Source organism: Mustelus asterias, chromosome 14 (genome assembly GCF_964213995.1).
Source record: "Mustelus asterias chromosome 14, sMusAst1.hap1.1, whole genome shotgun sequence".
In the NCBI taxonomy this organism is placed as follows: Eukaryota; Metazoa; Chordata; class Chondrichthyes; order Carcharhiniformes; family Triakidae; genus Mustelus; species Mustelus asterias.
In genome coordinates, this window is record NC_135814.1 from 54862904 (window position 1) to 54884534 (window position 21631).

At 40.6% G+C, this 21631-nt stretch overlaps 1 protein-coding gene across 2 annotated transcripts in view; it reads left to right on the forward strand.

Moving 5' to 3' along the window:
• rapgef4a (Rap guanine nucleotide exchange factor 4a) overlaps positions 1–21631 on the forward strand; it is a 284780-nt gene that overhangs the window by 181651 nt on the left and 81498 nt on the right. For both annotated transcript variants that reach the window (XM_078228399.1, XM_078228400.1), the window contains 12 exons: positions 409–515; positions 1712–1833; positions 2656–2839; positions 3539–3623; positions 6403–6463; positions 6974–7050; positions 7474–7620; positions 11041–11156; positions 12362–12450; positions 14478–14519; positions 16963–17053; positions 17871–18021. In XM_078228399.1, the coding sequence (XP_078084525.1) occupies positions 409–515; positions 1712–1833; positions 2656–2839; positions 3539–3623; positions 6403–6463; positions 6974–7050; positions 7474–7620; positions 11041–11156; positions 12362–12450; positions 14478–14519; positions 16963–17053; positions 17871–18021 (1272 nt within the window). The remainder of the gene's footprint in view (positions 1–408; positions 516–1711; positions 1834–2655; positions 2840–3538; positions 3624–6402; positions 6464–6973; positions 7051–7473; positions 7621–11040; positions 11157–12361; positions 12451–14477; positions 14520–16962; positions 17054–17870; positions 18022–21631) is intronic.

The window sequence follows — 21631 nt, forward strand, 5'->3', positions numbered from 1 at the left end:
GCATTGCAACAACTTGCCACAATTCCCTCGACAACATCTTTCAAACCTGCAACCGCTATCACCTACGAGTAGAAGGGCAGCAGACGTATGGGAGCATCACCATCTGCAAGTACCCCCTCAAATTACCCACCATCTTGAGTGCGAACAATATCGCTGTTCCTTCACTGTCACTGGTTCAAAACTAGAACGCGTTCCCAACAGCAATGTGCGTGTGCCTACACCACATGGACTGCAACAGTTCAAGAAGGTGGCTCATTATCACCTCCTTGGAGAAATAAATGTTAGCCTTGCCAGCAATGTACAAATCCCAGGAACAGATTATGAAGAAAAGATTTATTTTAATATATAATAATCAAATATATTCGAGTGACTGGTTTCTTGAGACTTTTCTATTTTGTTCCTTGCCAGGTTCCATCTGAAAAAATCCCTCGAGCTGGGAAGATTTTACGAAATGCGATACTGTCTCAAGCACCTCATATGATCCGAGATCGGAAATACCACTTAAAAACTTACAAGTGAGTATGGTGCTCATCATTTTGGAAATGAAATCTTTTTCATTCATTTCTGATGAAAGCTGGAAATAAGCAATGCCAATAAATTTAAATCTATTGTCAACATGTATGTCAGATGTACTACAGCAACAAGAGTAGAATGATACAAGTTCTCCTTCCCATTCCATGCTCTTTTTTCCCTTCAGTCACATTGACACAGGGAGCATCTGACTGGGGCTCCCCAGGAGGTGAGAAAAATGAGTGGAGACCTTGTATGTGACTCCTGTTTGAAGGGTGGCATTGCTGAAATTTGCAAGTGACACCCTACTGCTTGTTTCCTTGACTGCAAAAGGTGAATTGGGAGCCAAATTAGTTGGAAGGAGGGGGAAAATGGAAGAACTATGCACATTAAAGAAAAACAAATTGTATATTATTCTTTGAGAGCTCAATTTTCATATTTTTGATGCGGTACTAGCATTTCTAATGCTAAATTTGACTTGGTTTTAAAGGCTTTTACTTCAATACTTTTGCTGAGTTGAATAGCTTGTAGCTGAGATGACCATTCTCATTTGGCACCATGCAGTAAAGTACCTGAATCTCATTAATGGGTTTTGCCTCAGCGGTAATTATTTTATTTGCTGCTAAATGCAGGTTAACTGTGCTAACTTAACCATGTGGAAAGAAGTTTCAATTTATTTGCATATTTTTGTCATTGCACCAGCATCCGACACAGTGTGCTAGACAAAAGAAAGATTTATACCCGGCCATAGTTGGAGCTGTAGAAAACCTCAGGCTATAATCAGGCACTGGAGTGACTTGGGGCAGAGGCTCACTCAGTGGCAGCTTTTGCCTGACCTTCATCTGTGTGACAATTGCTATTGCATTAGAATGGCAACCGGGATTTGCTCACACATCATGCCCATCTAACTCTGTAACTAGCTCCACTTATACTGCCAAGAGCACCAAGATAAAGGGAAAAAACTGGAAATCTGCCAACTTAAATGTGGGATAATTGCAAATGAAAAGTTTATGTTGCTTGTGGTTTCCACTCATGGCAACGTTTTAGACTTGAGTTTGTCTGAAACTAAGCTACAGATAAGCGTCCTCATGCTTGTCAATTATAGCATTTAATTTTAAGGGCTATTTTAATGTAAGGATTTCATTTTTGAATTAGTGTCTTATCTTGGATAACATCTGAAATTATGTCCTCTTTTATCTAGACAGTGCTGTGTTGGCACAGAATTAGTGGACTGGATGATACAACAGACACCTTGTGTCCATTCCCGTGCACAGGCTGTAGGAATGTGGCAGGTACTTCTTGAGGAAGGAGTCATGAACCATGGTAACACAATTATCTGTTTTAATTACTGTGTCATTGATGTACTGTTAATAAATATATTTGGTTGCTTCACTTGGTTGATTATGGACTTTTATTAGGAGGGCAGCATGGTGGCGCAGTGATTAGCACTGCTGCCTCATAGTGCCAGGGACCCGATTCAATTCTGGCCTTGGGTGACTGTTTGTCTGTGTGGAGTTTACACATTCTCCCTGTGCCTATGTGGGTTTCCTCCGGGTGCTCCAGTTTCCTCTCTCAGTCCAAAGATGTGCAGGTTATATTGATTGGCCATGCTAAATTGCCCCTTAGTGTCCCAAGATGTGTATGTTAGGTGATTAGCGGGTTGGATATGTGGGGTTGCGGGATGGGTCTGGGTAGGATGCAGTATTGGAGAGTTGGTGCAGACATGATTCTATGATCTTATGGAGATGCATACAATACTAAATAGAATACATATGAAATTAGAGCGCTATTAAGCGATGACTGCAAATCAAGGGGCTAGGTACAAACAGGTAACAGGCATGTTCAAGGTTCGTATGGAGCACTTCGTGTGAATAGTGATTTATACCTGGAACAATTTTCAGGAGCAACAGAATAATCTCTAATCTTTCAAGAAAGCATTAGTGACTGTGCGGAGTTTGTCATTTTCTGTTGAAGGGTGAATTAGATGTGATGAAGGATTTTGCTCATCTACATTTATCTTACTGATCTTTGTGATGTTACTGAAAATCTGGTTGCTTAAAACAAATAATTTGTGTTCAGTTTTTTAAGAATAAATAATGGACTAGAAGACCGATTTTAATTTCTTTTAAATCATTGCTATCCTAGTGGACCAAGAGCACAATTTCCAGGACAAGTACCTGTTCTATCGTTTCCTTGATGACGAACAGGAAGAAGTCCTTGCACCCACAGATGAAGAGAAGAAAGAGTGTGAGGAGGAGCTCCAGGAAACCATGCTTTTCCTTTCTCAGATTGGGCCAGATGCCCATATGAGAATGATTTTACGAAAACCGTGAGTAAAATCAAATAAATTATGCCAACACATAATAGGTAGGTTAAAATTTAAAATGGAAATCTATTGCTTAATGTGTGGATGTCTGATTGCAATCTTAGTGTTATTTTGTTTGGGGATGATATATCAACATAAAACTCTAATGATTGTCTCATTTCCTATTTCACTTTGAGTTTAGTCATTTATCTCCATCAGAATAATCTTACATTTGTTGTAGTACTTGTGCAGATCAAATGTGTTTACTTTGGAAGCTTTGCAGGAGCCACTATTTTACAACATTATCCATGTTAGACCCTCATAAATGGGTGGACGACAGCGCTAATTTTACCAGGTTCACCACTCATCAGACGTTACATCCATTTCAGCTTTTCACCTTTTGCAGTTACATAAATTCAAACAGTGCCTTAGTATTTTGTAAAGCAGGGAATATTCAAAATGTATATTGTAAGTAGTACTAAACCTGAGTGAAGTACATATTGATCTGTTTGTGTTTATATAAAAAAAGTATGCATAACTAATGATTTAAACCAAATTGAGCTTTGAGATTGCGATGTGATGAAAGTCATGTCATGCTTCAAATGGTCTTCAGTTTCTTGAGGCAAAAACAGTAGGAAAGTGTTTCCATTGCCATGTGGTCTAACTAATGTGTTTTTGAATAAATTTACTTTTTAAGTTGTATTCTTTTTGTCTAATTCACAGGCCAGGCCAGAGGACAGCTGATGATTTAGAAATCATATATGAAGAGTTGTTACATATTAATGCCTTGTCTAAACTTTCTACCACAGTAAGCTCCATTCTTCTGATTTCTGTATATTGTTGTGATCCTAGACTTTACCCCAAAGTTTTTGATAAAATCCACTGAGAGATCAAAGTTTAAGATTCAAGACACTTGCCAAGAGATTAAAGCTGCAAGTTTCCATGACCATTTGAAATGCCATAGCGTACAAGGCTCAGTGCTGGAAAATGGGATTAAAATAGATATTTGTTTGATGACCGGCACAGACACACAGGGTTGAAGGGCCCCTTTTTAAGCAGTAAAACTCTGACTCTATTCCACGGGTTTTGAACAAACAAAATAAACTTTACTGTACAAGGTCAAAAAGATAAAACCATTTTCAATATCCACCCTGTCCTCTAACATTCAAGGTAACTGAAGTATATGAACTAACAGGAAAACTGTCGTCGAACACAACATCCTGTACAAGAAATAGCAAATACAACCAAGACAGATCCCGGTTTCTCAGCAATCCCCCCAGACGTCAGTAAACACTTGAGCCAACCAATTCCATTGAAACTCTGTTTCTCTCCTAACGGGCTTCAAATGTTTTACTTTTTGAAGATCAAACCTCCGAATTCCCACAAAACTGCTGCAACTCTGACTGCCTCATCAACTGTCCATCTCCTAGGGCTTCAATCTCGCCTCCTGAAACTCTGTTCCCTTGGATTTCCGAGCACTCTAACCTCTACTGGATGCAGTTTCATCTCTTTAATAGCTGGTTATCTTCACCATGCTAGCGCTGCTCCTGAATTTCACCAAGCTCCAAACTTCCCAGCTATACCAAGCTATAAATGGTTCCCATTTCTCTCTGAGCACCAATTTTTCCAACAGGGAGCCAATAATCTGACACTCTCCCACCCCCACCCAGAATTCTCATAGCCCAGAGCAACACTTCTGGAAGCTGCTAACAGGAGAACCTTTTTTGGTATGGAACTTTCCCCTGCTGTCCAACACTCACTCTCCCAGCACGCACACATAAGTTGAAACCATAGATATTTTATGAGCTCCACCCATTTCCATGATGATACTGAAGCTTATCTACCCATCGAATGTTAGTAGATATTCATTCATTGTGGGATCATGTACACTTTAAACATGAGTGAGAAAAAGTTACTGATTAACCTTGCTGACTTGAAACAAATGCTGGAGAGAAAGGAAATGCAGCACGGCTTGGACAATATTCAGGTTTGGGCTGACAAATGGCAAGTAACATTCATGCCACACAAGTGCCAGGTAATGACCACCTCCAGCGAGAGAGGATCTTACCATTGCCCCTTGACATTCAAAGGCATTACTATCACTGAGCACTCCACCATCAGCCTCCTGGGGGTTACCTTTGATCAGAAACGGAACTGACCAGTCATATAAATACTGGGGGGCTTTTCCCATTCTGCCCGTCACAGAAATTATAGTAGGTGGGACGTAGACCATACAAAGGTCCGTTGATCTCGGGTGGCATTTTCAGATTTTGGGGCGAGCACAGCTAGAAAATCCCACCCACTGTGCCTCCAAGAGCAAATAGGTGACTAGGAAAGCTGTAGCAATCTCCTAACTCCCCCACCTGTCCACCATCTAAAGACACAAATCAGGAGTGTGATGGAATACTCCCCATTTGCCTGGATGAGTGCAGTTCCAGCAACAATCCAGAAGCCAGACACCAACCAGGACAAAGTGGCCCACTTGATTGGCATCCCATCCACAACTGGTTCACAGTGTGTACCATCTACAAGATATACTGCAGGAATTTGCCAATGCTTCTTAGACAGCACCTTCCAAACCCACCTTGAAAACCAAGGGTGGCAAACATATGGAAACACTATTACCTTGAAGTTCCCCTCCAAGCCACTCACCATCCTGACCTAGAAATATAGCGCCGTTCCTTCATTATCACTGAGTCAAAACCCTGGAACTCTATCCCTAACTGTACTGTGGGTGTACCTACACCACATGGACTGCAGTGGTTCACGAAGGCAGATTCTCACCACCTTATCCAGGGCAATAAATGCTGGCCTAGCCAGTGATGCTCACAGGTTGTGTTAGGAGGTATATGCTTGGAATGTGTACCTCTTTAAATATAAAAGTTTAACGATTGGTTTCAGTTCTATACTTTGTCAACTGGTTGTCTCTTTCTTTCTCATCTTCTCTTCCCTCCTTTTCCTTTTCTGCTCCTGTTAGGGACCAGATCAGAAACTCCAAGGTATATTACGAAGTTAATCTAAATCCCAACTATTTTTGTTTTATTTTGGTACGAGCATAAGTTGTTTCGCTCTGTGATTCTATTGGCCTAATAGAAAGCTTTTATTAAAATAAATTTTATTTAAGAATACAGTTAAAATATAACAAAAAGAATTACCATAACTTCTACCAATTGAAATACTTAAACATGATAAGGTATAATTCTTAATTGCTAGCTATCTCTATAATTCCAATTTAAGCAATATCCCCACAGACATAAATCCCTCTTTAGAATCAGTTAGCATAAAACACATAGGCTCATGTGATTACTAGACTTGCAGCCCTTTAACACCACTGGATAGAGATACAGAAAGACACCACTGACTGCACCCCCCGCTGCCGGGAAACCCACTGAAGGGGGTGCACTGTCGGTGGGACCAGAAGATCCTGCCGACATGAACAGCCGTAAAATTCAGGCCAACACAAAGTTTACTCATGGATGTTTTTCAAATTGAAGTATTCAATGTTTTTAAAATCAGCTTAATAAAACTAGCGCTTGACTGCAGTTTGAGTCTTTCAGTGATTTTTTTAAAACTTGGTTTATTTCTAGGTGAAGCGAGAGCTTGCTGGTGTTTTGATATTTGAATCTCATGCCAAAGCAGGAACAGTTTGTAAGTATTGAACTAGTCTGAACGGTTTTAAGGGAGTAAATGTTAGACCTGTATCTGAAAGAAAAGTAAAAAAGACCTCTTAGGCCAAGTTTAAAAAGTTTTGCAAGGAGTTCAGTTGAATATCAATCCGCAAGATGTGATGTGAATGTATGGTCTGGTCAGCTAATTGTAAATAAAGAACAAAAAAGTGCTGGAAATATTTCAGTACAGAAGCATCTATGGAGTGAGAAACAGGGTTAACGTTCCAGGTGGATGACCTTTTGTCATCTAATCCTTTATAAACCTGTTTGAAAAATGACATCAAACCAACATTAATATTGCATACATTTCAAAATGTAATTAGTAGAATCAGATAGAGGTGATAAATATGTGAGTGATTAAGCATTGACATATACTGATTCACCATCAGACTGTGTACAGTTAGCATTTTCAGTATAGCATGTTAAAAGTGAACTGCCTTGACAGTTTTGTGCAGCTGAAATAGGATGATTGTTGCTTTCATATTTACAGTGTTTAATCAAGGAGAAGAGGGCACTTCATGGTATATTATCCTCAAGGGCACAGTGAATGTTGTCATCTATGGCAAGGTACAACTTTCAATTCATCAACTTTTATAGTGGTTGTGAGGAATCACAGACCTACACAATTATGATTCTGGGAATATTGAAACGAGATTAAGTGAGCACTCATCAAGGTCATACAAGTTGTTTCTGGGATGTTATATTTTGAATTTTGTTATATCTATTAAAACTGAGAAGATGTGTACAATCTTGTTCATGCCCATCTTGTATATAATTAACTGTAGTAGATTTATAATCATTTTAATTCCCTGCAGCAATTAAAATGTAAATGAACCTCATACTTTCGCATCACGATTTACTAGGTATTTAAGGCACCCTTTCATTAAATATAAAAGGAATTCAGGAAAGAAGTATATAATTCTTAGCAGTAACAGTGAAGGTTTGTAAATTGTTTGGCTGAAGTGACTTTAATCTGACCCATTATTGCAGGGAGTGGTCTGTACATTACATGAAGGGGATGATTTTGGGAAGTTGGCTCTGGTGAACAATGCTCCAAGAGCAGCCTCCATAGTGCTTCGTGAAGATAATTGTCATTTTCTACGGGTCGATAAGGAAGATTTTAACAGAATCCTTCGAGTAAGAGGCTTTCTGATACAAGCATACATTCAGAATCTTGTTGACTGAAAAGTTATTTGTTTTTGTGAAGGCATTTACAAGTGTCTCATATGGTATTTGGAAAATGTATTCACATGCTTTGAAAGATTCAGAAAATAATGAACCATGATGTTACATAATTTCAGTAATTAGGTTATTGTGGATAAAATGCCCCATGTTATTTGAAAGCATTCTTACTGAATACCAAACCTCTGGTTTCAAGAAAGCAAGCGTTTTAATTTTGACATGTGGTTTCTAACACAAGAAAGTTTTGTAATGTTTACCCTGAGTATTTTGCAGCAACAGAGTTCATGTTTTGCTCAAAAGAAATCTCCAAGCTTTAAAACAAAATTGTGGTTTTTGTAATTTTTTAAAGGAATAAAGGGATAGCACGGCTGTTTGGAATCCTGACAATGTTGGGGAGAGATTGATCTGTTCTTTTAAAATACTTTCAATAACTCTTTGAAAAATGAACAAAATGTTCAGGCAAGACTGGGTGTACTTTACAGCATCAAGCAGCTGTAATTTTTTTTAAAATTTCGTGAATACAAGAAAATATATACTTAATATGCATTAGTCAGTGGAGAACCTTAATTGAAAGTTAGTGCCAAATAGACTTAAACAAAAAGCAGAAGGAAAATTGATGGCATTTATGATTTCAATGGAAAAGAAGATTAGATGGTTTCCAATAATGGGCACCCAACCCAGATTACCAGTTTTACGCTCCAGCAGTAAGGTGAGAATTACTACCCTTGTATTTAGAACCACAGAACTGGCCAGGTATTCATACCAATGTGGGAATCTTGCAAACCTAAAATATATTTCTGACTTGCCTATTACAAATTTTATTGGCATTGTGGCAAACGCTGGGCAGGATTTTCCAGTCCTTCCCAGCAATGGGATTTTCCAGTCCTGCCGAAGTCAACCACTTGTGGTGGGTTACCCAGCAGCAGGGCAGGTGAGCCATGGAAAACCCATAGGACACAATCTTATGAAAAAAAATTCTAGGTGCCAAACGAGCGAGAAAACGGGAGAGTTTCAGTGGGCGAGTTAAAGGGATGGACGTATTAGTGAGAGGTAACATGGTTTTATGAAGGGGAGGTCGTGTCTCACAAACTTGATTGAGTTTTTCGAGGAAGTGACGAAGATGATTGATGAGGGTAGGGCAGTGGATGTTGTCTACATGGACTTCAGTAAGGCCTTTTACAAGGTCCCTCATGGCAGACTGGTGCAGAAGGTGAAGTCGCATGGGATCAGAGGTGAGCTGGCAAGGTGGATACAAAACTGGCTCGGTCAAAGAAGACAGAGGGTAGCAGTGGAAGGGTGTGTTTCTGAATGGAGGGCTGTGACAAGTAGTGTTCCTCAGGGATCAGTGCAGGGACCTTTGCTGTTTGTAATATATATAAATGATTTGGAGGAAAATGTAACTGGATTGATTAGTAAGTATGCGGACGACACAAAGGTTGATGGATTTGCGGATAGCGATGAGGACCATCAGAGGCTACAGCAGGATATAGATCAGTTGGAGACTTGGGCGGAGAGATGGTAGATGGAGTTTAATCCGGACAAATGTGAGGTAATGCATTTTGGAAGGTCTAATACAGATAGGAAATATACAGTAAATGGCAGAACCCTTAAGAGTATTGATAGGCAAAGGCATCTGGGTGTACAGGTACACGGGAAACTGAAAGTGGCAACGTAGGTGGAGAAGGTAGTCAAGAAGGCATATGGCATGCTTGCCTTCATCGGCCAGGGTATTGAGTTTAAAAATTGGCAAGTCATGTTGCAGCTTTATAGAACCTTAGTTAGGCCACACTTGGAATATAGTGTTCAATTCTGGTCGCCACACTACCAGAAGGATGTGGAGGCTTTGGAGAGGGTACAGAAAAGATTTACCAGGATGTTGCCTGGTATGGAGGGTATTAGCTATGAGGAGAGGTTGGAGAAACTTGTTCTCACTAGAGCGACGGAGGTTGAGGGGCGACTTGATAGAAGTCTACGAGATTATGAGGGGCATGGACAGAGTGGATAGTCAGAAGCTTTTTCGCAAGGTGGAAGAGTCAGTTACTAGGGGGCATAGGTTTAAGGTGCGAGGGGCAAGGTTTAAAGGAGATGTATGAGGCATATTTTTTACACAGAGAGTAGTGGATGCCTGGAACTCGTTGCCAGGGGAGGTAGTGGAAGCGGATACGGTAGTGACTTTTAAGGGGTGTCTTGACAAGTACATGAATGAGATGGGAATAGAGGGATATGGTCCCCGGAAGGGTAGGGGGTTTTAGTTAAGTCAGGCAGCATGGTCGGTGCAGGCTAGGAGGGCTGAAGGGCCTGTTCCTGTGCTGTAATTTTCTTTGTTCTTTGTTCTTTGAGTTTGAAAATGCAATCTTAGGACACTCCGTCGGGAGGGTGGGGTTGCAGAGCCTAAGATCGCCAGTGAAGCTGGCTGCAGACTGCTTGGGGTGCCATTGGGCAGGTGTCCAATCTCCAAGTGAGTTGCCCTATGGGCACTGCCTGGCCATGCTAATAATGTCAATATTTAAATCAGCTTTGCACTCTTTCGAAGCCATCTCGCTGGCAAAACAGTGCCGGTAAGATTGCGTGAGGCGAGAAACCGGGCATGAACCCAACTTTCGGCCTCTCTCGCAATCTTACCAGCTTGCTGCGCTGATCGACCGATGTGGCAAGCCGGTAAGATCACGGCTGTAGACTTTGGCGAGACAGGCAGATCCCATCGGCAGCCAATGGCTTGCTGTGTCCAAGCTGAAAAATCCCTGCCAATATTTTTGAATTGTGCTAAACAGCACATTGATTTTTTGCAGTACTCCTTGATTTGTAAAATCTAATATATACAGACTAAATTATTCGTTATCTTCTGTGCTTCGTGAGAGTGACCACCCAACATGAGGGGTTAGGGGTTGAGGAATCCCTTCCACATATGTTTATGTCACTGAATACCCTGGAATAAATGTAATGGATTAGTCACATTTTATGCTGTAGTTTTGACATTAAATAAAGGGCAAGCCCACAGCTCGCCAAAGAGTGATTCGTGCTGATCATTATCTGCAGCAAGATTATTGTCTGCTCCATACATTTTCTTAAACTGTTATAAATCCAAAGCAATATTTTTAGAAGTACAGAGTGTGCTGAATTAAAAAGCTTTTCACCAGAGGAAAATGTATTTAACTATTTAGCAGCTAACCTGTAGCATTACTTTTTCATTAAGTTTTAACACAAATCACATGTCTTGCATGCTTTGTAATAGAGTAGCAAGCTGCTAGTAAATGATCAATATTAAAAGACCAAAAATGACTAGTTAAATTGGGCAATAGGTAAGGAATACTTTTCAGTTAGGGGGAAAAAAGAATTCATTTTGACAGACATTTTTCCTTCTGCCTTCACCATCAGGATGTTGAGGCGAATACAGTAAGACTCAAAGAACATGGACAAGACGTATTGGTTTTAGCAAAGATCCCAATGGGTAAAGGAGCTTCCAATCAGGGAAGCACGCAGATACAATACAAGTAAGTTTTTCATACCATTACATTTTATGTTACTTGGGGTCTAATGTTGGCGAAAGTTGTTCAAGCATCAATGTGTGCTGCTGTGAATGCCTGAGAGATTGGGCAGAATTCTCCCAATTTTGAGACTACATGCCACGTCAGAGGCGCAAAATCCTCCAGCCCCAACGTCATTAATTATGCACCCAGTTGATTCATGCTGTAGTCAGTGGTGGGGAAGTCCTGGATGGCATGTCGTCCACTGTCGTGCCTGGGCGTCCAACATCACTGTTGAAGAAAGAAGGTCGACTTCCTGAAAATTAAGGTGAATCTCCAGGAACGTTCTGAGGCTGGTCCTCAAGGACACTACACCTAATCTGGAAGGCCCAACAGCAGATGCACACCCAATCCATTATTATGGGTCTTCCAGGATTGCAGGGAGCCTCCATCCTAAATTCCAGAGGTAGCCCCGGGCTTTGTTCAGTTGTATCCTGGCATCTGCTTGTCACATTATATGAACGTGTTCCATGTCAGAATTTTTTCCCACCAGCATCGCAGAGAATTTGGCTTGGGGTCTGACTTTCAGTTACACCAGCGGAAGATCCCGTGGTAAATTCATGCTGGTGTGGAGCTTATTCCTGACCCTGCCGCCATGATCTTCCACCACACCCACCACCAAACACACCAGAGAATTCTGTCCACTATTTCAGTTCATCACTGCCTCAGTTTCACCATTATAGGAAAGGAGCGGGAACAGTGCAGTGACGGTGAAGTAACGGTAGAATAAAAGGAGACTATTTTCTTATTGTGTCCCTCCAAAGCACTTGCTGCACAGCTTAAAATAACAATGATTATGGCCTTTTTAGTGGGATAGCCAATCAGTGTGTAATAGGAGGGTTTAATTCTGTCAAAAGTAATTAAGATGTGATCAATTATAGTGTAGAATTTGACATCTTGCTCTTTTTACCTAGTCCAGGATTTTATAATCATTATTTTGAATTGGCTCCTATTTCTGATGTCACTTATGGCAGTTGCATGTTTTATACCATACGAACAAATTAAATTCAGCTAATTACTGTCTAAGTCAACATCTTGATTTTAATGATTCCTTTCTTTAATTATCTTGATAATCTGTTTAGTCCTTTTTTAACGGGAGGTTAATTATAAAGTCCACAGTAATTTAAACTACATTTTCTGTGATTAATCAAGTCATTTTTTCATCTCTCCAGATACACTGTGATGGCAGGAACTCCGGAAAAAATATTAGAACATTTTCTGGAAACCATACGGCCGGATTTGCCTGCTAATGAAACAACAGGTCCCATTTTTAACACAACAAATACATAAATTTAACTGGTTTCATGTTGCTGCTTTTCAATCTTGACTTCATGTAGGAATGTGGTTCGGATTTCTAATATTTTTAGTACGTTTTATGGTTAAATAAATTAAAGGTCATTGTTATATCAAAATTGCCATGTCTATTTTAAAAAACCACTAAAATTATCATCTCCTGATTTTTTTTTTTCTTCCTATCGGAAATCTCATTCTTTCCATTTATTGTAATGGATCTTTCATCCAGGTAATAGATTATTTTCTTTGATATGTTCCACATTTCTAAATTAAGTACCATGAATGTTCTGTGTTTCAGTCTTAACTTGGCTGTTACTTAGCACCATTGCTTCTGAGACAGAAGGTTCAAGCCCTACCTGAGACTGGGGGTCATAAGGGGGAGGCAGTGGTATTGTCACTGAACTAGTAATCCAGAGACCCAGGGTAATGCTCTGGGACCTACGTTCAAATCTCACCACAACAGATGGTGAAATTTGAATTAAATAAAGATCTGGAATTCAAAGTCTAGCGATGACCATGAAACCATTATCGATTATTGTAAAAACCCATCTGGTTCACTCATGTCCATACTTGGTCTGGTCTTACTGTGACTACAGACCCACAACATGGTGGTTGACTCTTAAATACCCTCTAAAATGGCCTGACAAGGTCCCATGAATGAACAGAAAAACAAAATTGGCAAAGCATTGTGCAGCGTTCTGCCCTTAGGATGAAATTATAGATCGATGCCTGTTTGAATGTTTGCGTGAACATTAAATCCAAGAACGCTGAAAGACAATTGACTGCCTCATTGACTGTTCTGCTGATCACTCTGAAAAATCACTGCTGCATTTGCTTCTCGAGGAGTCACTAGACTTGAAAGTAATTTACTATATGTGAAGCACTGAGATAATAAGGTGCTGTTTAAATGCGAATCATTCATTATTTTAAATTGTGTATTTTTCTTCCTAGCTTGGTTCTGTACTGACAACACTGTTTCTGACTATAATGAATATCCCTTTCCATTTTTTGTGAATGAGAGTGTTAGCATGGAAATGTTCAGCAACATCATCTGGGGATAGTTTGAAGCTTGGCTTGATTGTTAGCTCTCTCAGTTGGGTCATGAGATTGTGGCTATAAATCCCACTCTAGGCAGGTAAAGGAGAGAGTTGAGATAAGCATTAGCCACAGATTAGCCATGATCTCCCTGAAAGGCAGAAAATACTTTATTGAAATAAATCACTTCCCCTAGCCTCAGATAGAAAGTGGATGCCTGATGGAACAAGGGAAGTTAATTTTGTCTACCCTAGAGACTAGTGCTACATATAATTCCTTAATGATGCTGCTTAAAATTGATACACATGAAAAGAATGTGCAGAAGAAACATTTCCCTGTATTTTGTGTCCCTTACAAATGTTTAACAGTTCACTTTCATGTCACGTGAGAAGAGATGCTTTTTTGTTTTTAAAAAGTGTTTATTTAACATGATCCAAGTTCCTAAGAAATGGACCTGCTGCTGGTTTTAAGTGTGCACACTGGATGATTCCAGGATGCCCTAATCGATTTAGCAAGTGATATTCTCCCAGTGCCAATAAGCGTGTTCACCTGCTATTTTTAATATGAAAAGAGGGTGTTGAACAATTGTATATCTAAGTCCTTTTGTCTGGAATTACATGTAGTAGGCCATTAAATTGAAATGAAAGAATATCTGAATTTGGAGTTCAAGAACTGTACTTCAGCGTTTATGGGGCAAATTTGATAAAGAGGGAAAATCAAAGTCAGTTGTAAATACAATTGGGGATTTTCACTGTAACTTCATTGCAATGCTGATGTAAGTCTACTTGGGACACTAATACATAAACTTGATTGTAATTTGCCTTAAAAGTATGTTTATAAGGAAATAAAACACTTCAAAAATGATAAAATAGAATTGTTTATGATTGCATCTATAATGGATGATGTATTTGAATTTTCTGCCATTATTGAGGTACGAATATTTTTTCCCCTCTTTCTCAGGTGTCCCTCCAACATGGCCTCTGACTGAGAAGAAGGGTGAAGGTGAGCACACCTGTTCCCTGTTTCTGCCGATGCATAATTATTCCAGCCACAAGTAGGCACTCTACAGCAGTTCAGCAAGACATGCTTCTTTCCCATTATTCTAATATTGAGTTCTTCACCCACGTGAGCTATTCCCTAATTTCACAGCTATTACTGGGAATTGCGAGCATGAATCTGTATCCTTTAACTCACAATATAGCATGTTGAAGCATCATTATTTCCCATGCAAAAACACATCTTAAAACCCATTGTGCTTCCACCATTTTAATCATTTTTATTTCTTAATGATGCTTCAATTCGCTCTTGACTCATCCTGTATATTCCAACTCAGTACCAGTTTGATCACCAGCAGCAACTAAACTGGTTTGAACCATTCATCTCGTTGTTTATCCTTGAGATGAAACAATAACCATTTGACGTGCACCTGATAACTACTTGTATCATAAAAGATCATAAACAAAACAACAGTTTTGAAATTACACTTGAACATTATGAACTCTTCAATCTAGCATTAGGTCCAATTTTAGCTCTGCAGGTGAATGGGTTTTGAACAAGTTAAAATCTCAACCACAGTGTCTCCAACAATAATTTTCATTATGTTAAATTATAGAAACATAGTACAGAAGGAAGTCACTTAGCTCATTGTGCCTGCGTTAGCTTTTGAAAGCACAGTGGTACTTAGTCCCACGTCCTGCTTTTTGTCCATGACCCTGTGAGCCCCTCATCCTCAATGTCCCTTTTAAAATTATTTATGGAATGGTCTATCAGTGACGCCATCATGTCTGGTCCCCACTTGAGGGGGAACAAATTAAATTCAATTAAATTGCCTATTGAGGGGACCATACGTGACCCTCGCCAGTGAGAACCTTCACCGGCGAGGCCACAGAGGCAAGTGAACCCTGGACAAAGCCGTCGTGGGCTCACCTGTAATATTTAAATTCTAATCTAAATAGAATTTAAATATTACAATCAGCCTCACGACAGGCGCAAGGCTGATCGCGCCAGATATCCGGTGGCAGTAAGATCGAAAGGCGAGAAATCGGGTTTAAACGTGATTTCTCGGATGCCTCGCGACCTTACTGGCTCGCCCCACCCATCAGCCAGCAGGGCAAATCATAGAACCCTACAGTGCAGAAAGAGGCCATTCGGCCCATCGAGTCTGCACCGACCACAATCCCACCCAGGCCCTACCCCCATATCCCTACATATTTTATCCACTAATCCCTCTAACCTACACATCTCAGGAAACTAAGGGGCAATTTTATCATGGCCAATCAACCTAACCCGCACATCTTTGGACTGTGGGAGGAAACCGGAGCACCCGGAGGAAACCCACGCAGACACGAGGAAAAAGTGCAAACTCCACACGGACAGTGACCCGAGACGGGAATCGAACCCAGGTCCCTGGAGCTGTGAAGCACAGTGCTAACCAAAATAGTAAGATTGCGGCCACCAGTTTTCAGCCAGAATCTGACACCGATTTTTGGGAAAACTCTGTCCTAAAAGTGCCCATTTGATACCTGTTAAAGCAGAATTTGGTCCAGTTTCTGCTCCTTTGGCTTTTTGTTACTTTAAGGTGCTATATGAATGCAAGTTCACAATAATATGTGCTATAGGACTCTAATTTGCATTCATTATTGGGGCTTCACAGGAATCTACCATTAATTGCAGTGGTGCTCAGTTGTAGAATTGGTGTGAAAGCAATGGGAAGTGGCATTGGTCCATTTTGCCAAGTTGAGAATGTTAATCCTCTTCCTGTTCTGTATTTCTCAGCGGAGTAACTTTCAGAGATACTATACCACAGCATTCCAACACTGGCCTAGCTTGTGTGAAATAATCAATATAAATCAACTTTTTTTTTGTGGCCTCCAAGAATCATAGAAATATACAGCACGGAAACAGGCCTTCAGCCCAACTCGTCCATGCTGACCAGGTTTCCTAAACTGAACTAGCCCCATTTACCCACATTTGGCCCATATCTCTCTGAGCCTTTCCCATCCATGTACCTGTCCAAATGTCTTTTAAATGTTGTAATTGTACCCGCCTCTACCGCCTCCTCTGCAAATCATTCCATATACGCACCATCCAAAGACCTGATTCCAGTTTGTTGAGACCTGCATGAAATTGATATTTTGTGTGAGTACACAGGTTTGACACACAATTTTGAAGGTATTTATTGAATACAGCCAGTTCTGTTGTACAGTTCCGCACTGATCAGTTTGACTGCTTGTGCGATTAACTATGAAATGCACAATTTTCACAGGGCAAGGGATGAGAAATTATTTTAAAGTGAGGTACAAAAGTAGGATCAAAGAGTTGCTGAATTGTTTTAATGAGTTGCACTTTCAAAATTATTGGAGTTATTTGCCAGTTAGGATTCCGTAATTTTAATTTTCAAAAGGATGTTAACACTGATTTTTTTTTTTTCACATTTTGTTTTCAGTGTTTTTGACAGATTCTAGCCTTGATGACTTTGTTCTGATGCACTGCATTTTTATGCCACACAGCCAGCTTTTCCCAGCTCTCATGGCCCAATATCCTTTTCTTGTGTTCCTTAAAAATGGATCCTAATTCTTCTCTTCCCCTGGATTCTAACACTAATTGTTCAAAATAGAGTACTTTGTGCAGGATTTTAAAAAATATATATTGATGACAGTCGCAGTTATTACTGAGATGCTTGATTGAGACATTAAATTTTCAGAAAAGAATAAGAATTACAGGTGAGTGCTGTGCACAAAATATCTGTATGAGCCTTTGATTCTGACAATTATGTACAAGCTCTCAACATAATTGCAGCACCAAAAATAGACTTCAGTGCTAGTGTTAACCCATTCCATGCTGGAATTATTTAGCAGCTCAGGTTGCTCAAACCTGTTTTCTGTATTATTTATTTGAAATCAGAGAGCAGGTTTCTGCCTGCTGTTTGGTGACCTGGTTAAATCGGGAGGAATATCTTACAGAAGAAAGATAAATGCAAATGTTATTTGACACTGCCGTTCAAAGTTCTCTCCTACAGTCAAGAACATACAGTTCCTACCAAGCCAACATTGTCATTATCTTTCATTACAAAGACTGACTCACCATGTAATCTAGTTTTCTTAACATAAGACTGATTTTGTTGTTTTGCTTTGTCTTCTAAGAAGAAAGGCAAATAAGTAAGATGCATTTGTGTTTATAATGTTCAGAATTTAAATGTTATCTCTTATACTCATTTTTTAAAATCTGTTCAATGATGATGGTGATAAATCACTGGAGAAGACCTTGGATCCAATAACATCAGACCAAGGCCAAAATAATGGTTTGGCAAACATTCTTTCATACATGATGTGAATTTCCTTAACCCATGCGCACTTACCATGCAGAAGCATTGCAAGGCACAGAGCAGGAGAAAATGGACTACGCTCTCAATAACAAGAGACGGGTCATCCGCCTTGTCCTACATTGGGCAAATGTACATGCAGATCTCGTACAAGAGGAAGACACTGCTGTCGCATTTCTTGAAGTGAGTGCTGTAACATGAGATAAATACATCCACAAGATTCATAGCATAATTCTACCAGATACAATTTCTGCTAAATGAATAAATATCAATACAAAATTTTATTAATTAGTACTTTCACAATAACAACTCTTGGCGTTTTATTTCCAGTATTTTGGACCAATATTAAACCCAAGCTAGGCAAGCTTCTTGTCTTCATTTCAATCCAGCATGCTGTATTGACTGAAGATATCATAGAGTAAATTTCAACTTACCTTTGGCAATTATTGTCATCCTTCCACTGGCTAATTTCAGAATAAGAAGTCTCTCAACACCAGGTTAAAGTCCAACGGGTTTATTTAGTAGCAAAAGCCACTAGCTTTCGGAGCGCTGCTCCTTCGTCAGGTAAGTGGGAGTTCTGTTCACAAACGGGGCATATAAAGACACAAACTCAATTTACAAAATAGTGGTTGGAATGTGAGTCTTTACAGGTAATCAAGTCTTAAAGGTATAGACAATGTGAGTGGAGACAGCGTTAAGCACAGGTTAAAGTGACGTGTATTGTCTCCAGACAGGACAGTTAATAAGATTTTGCAAGCCCAGGCAAGTCGTGGGGGTTACAGATAGTGTGACATGAACCCAAGATCCTGGTTGAGGCTGTCCTCGTGTGTGGAACTTGGCTATCAGTCTCTGCTCAGCGACTCTGCGTTGTCGTGTGTCGTGAAGGCTGCCTTGGAGAACGCTTACCTGAAGATCAGAGGCCGAATGCCCGTGACCGCTGAAGTGTTCCCCAACAGGAAGAGAATACTCTTGCCTGGTGGTTGTCAGGTAGACAACGTTGGCCGAGTTGCAAGAGTATGTAGATACGCTGCAGGAAAGGATGTCCCGAGGCATGGTACATTGGGGAGACCATGCAGATGCTACGACAACGGATGAATGAACAGCGCTCGACAATCACCAGGCAAGAATGTTCTCTTTCTGTTGGGGAACACTTCAGCGGTCACGGGCATTCGGCCTCTGATCTTTGGGTAAGCGTTCTCCAAGGTGGCCTTCATGACACACGACAATGCAGAGTCGCTGAGCAGAGACTGATAGCCAAGTTCCACACACATGAGGACGGCCTCAACCGGGTTCTTGGGTACATGTCACACTATCTGTAACCCCCATGACTTGCCTGGGCTTGCAAAATTTCTCTAACTGTCCTGTCTGGAGACAATACACATCTCTTTGACCTGTGCTTAACGCTCTCTCCACTCACATTGTCTGTACCTTTAGGAATTGATTACCTGTAAAGACTCGCATTCCAACCATTATTTTGTAAATTGAGTTTGTGTCTTTATATGCCCTGTTTGTGAACAGAACTCCCACTTACCTGACGAAGGAGCAGCGCTCCAAAAGCTAGTGGCTTTTGCTACCAAATAAACCTGTTGGACTTTAACCTGGTGTTGAGAGACTTCTTACTGTGTTTACCCCAGTCCAACGCCGGCACCTCCGCATCATAATTTCAGAATGACATGGACAGAGTAGCTATTCTTGAAATGAATGGTTTAAGTTAGAGATGCAATACAAGGTAGTCACTATGATCTTTAATGCTATAGCTGACCTACTGCTCTTGATTCAATCATTCTTCTCGAGCGATCTTCTGCAAACTCCAGGGACAGGATTTTCCTCGCATTAGGAAGCAGTTTCCCGATCCCTAACCCACACTGGGGTGGATATTTTCATGGAAGTGCTTCCTTAATTGAGATGCGCCACCATCTAATTAAAAATGGTGGATGGGCTCTCAAAGCTGAAGGGCCAATAAAAGACCTTCTAATTTGAAAGGAACAAAAAGCTGCAATAGAGGGTCTAATGGACAGGGTGCTTCAAGACGAAGGCACTCTCTTTCCAACTTCTTTGAACCTGAATTTTTAAAAATGGATCATGCAGCTAGGCCACCACTATGGGGAGAAGTGGGTGTCTGAAAGGCGAGCCCCTCGAAGGGTGGCCTGCACCTGCTCTTGTACCCAAACAGGAAGGGCTTCTGAACCTACCTGGAGCACTGGTTGCCTAGTTTACCAACAGGAGGCCATCTTAAGACACCTAATCTGGCTCCCACCACCTGCTGGGACCGGAGGCTTATCTGAAAATTCCCGTCAACCTCCTTTTATTAGTCCTCAGTAGGTTCTTAGTGTTAACTAACTGCCATTTGCGGCCAGGTAATCATGCTGCTCTTTCCATTCCGCTTTGCAAAAGTGGCCCAAAGCCAGGATAGAGCCAAGGAACTAACAGAGCTATTTTTTGTGCCCCCTCCCTTTTCCAAACATCCCCAGCGGGGGCTGAAAATTGAGCCCCAGGACTGTTATGAATAGCTCTAGCACGCTGTCATAAAAGAGCTAGTGATAATAGATGCCATGCTGTTGTATCTACAACAAACAGCACTTGGTTGAAAGCTGTTAACAGAAAATGTTTCTACTTCAATGACTGTAGCTAGTCTTAATTTTTTTTTAGTATAATAATTAGTTCAACTGATGTTTTATTTGGCTCATCTTTAAACTAGATGACTGAAAACCTTTGTTTCGAGATAGGCCTGAATTTTTGTAAAGATGGAGAGTGTCTTTGCCTTAGCCAACATGGCACCAGAGATTTGATTCCACAACACCTGCCCCAAACTTGGCACCCACTATTTTTGGCAGGGGTCTTGGGAGAAGAGATGTTTGTAGTTTCGTACATTCGTGGCTCACTGAGACAGCTGTACATTGAAAAGTGTAACTGCCTTCAAACAGATTCAATTTTCACTCATGAGGTGTCTAAAACACGACTTGTGGGCTTTGCACTTGAGAAGGTCTAAAGCTGTCAGAGTTACTTGAAGAGGTGTGTACTTTTGTGATAGGCAAGGGTACCATTTTTTGGATCCAGGACATCCTTGGGAAAGGTCAAGTGCCCTTTGGGATTGTTCAAAATAGTTATGAGTGTGTGTAAAAAGTGGATAAAACCATTGGAACAGTCAAGCTGTTAAGGTATTTAAATTTCCTGGCCTTTGTTTTTAAACTGAAGGTTGCTTTTTTAATTTGATCAGTGCTTGCTGTTTCACTGTCTGACTGACATAAACGTGAGGACTATCATATGGCAAATGGCAGGAAAGTGGAGTTAGGATGAGATGGAGATCAGCCATGATCATATAGAATGGTGGAGCAGAATCGAAGTGTTGAATTGCCTCCCTCGCTCCTAATTCCCATGTTCCTATGCTGCATGCCTGATTTCACAACCTATCATCACAATAGGGTGCCTGTCAGTTCACACTTTGACAGTTCCGACTGGTTATGAAGTCATGGATATGGGGGTTATGATTAAAAAATGTTTTTGTAAGAGATTAAGTTGTTGTAGGAATGTGAATGTAGTGAATAGGTTTTTAATCAATGAGATGTTTTTAACATAGCTGAGTCATCAGCAGACACTTAGAACAATGTTACATTTCACCTGAGCATGGGGCCAAAGATTCTGCCCATGGTGGATATTGAATGAGTTGTAATGGAGGATGTAAGGACAAATGGAGGTGGGTGGAAGGCATTGGTTGGCATGAGTTGGCACTGAGTTGGCTTTGGGACTATGAAAGGCCGTGGCATGAGTGGAGGACATGAGGAGCCATGGGGGA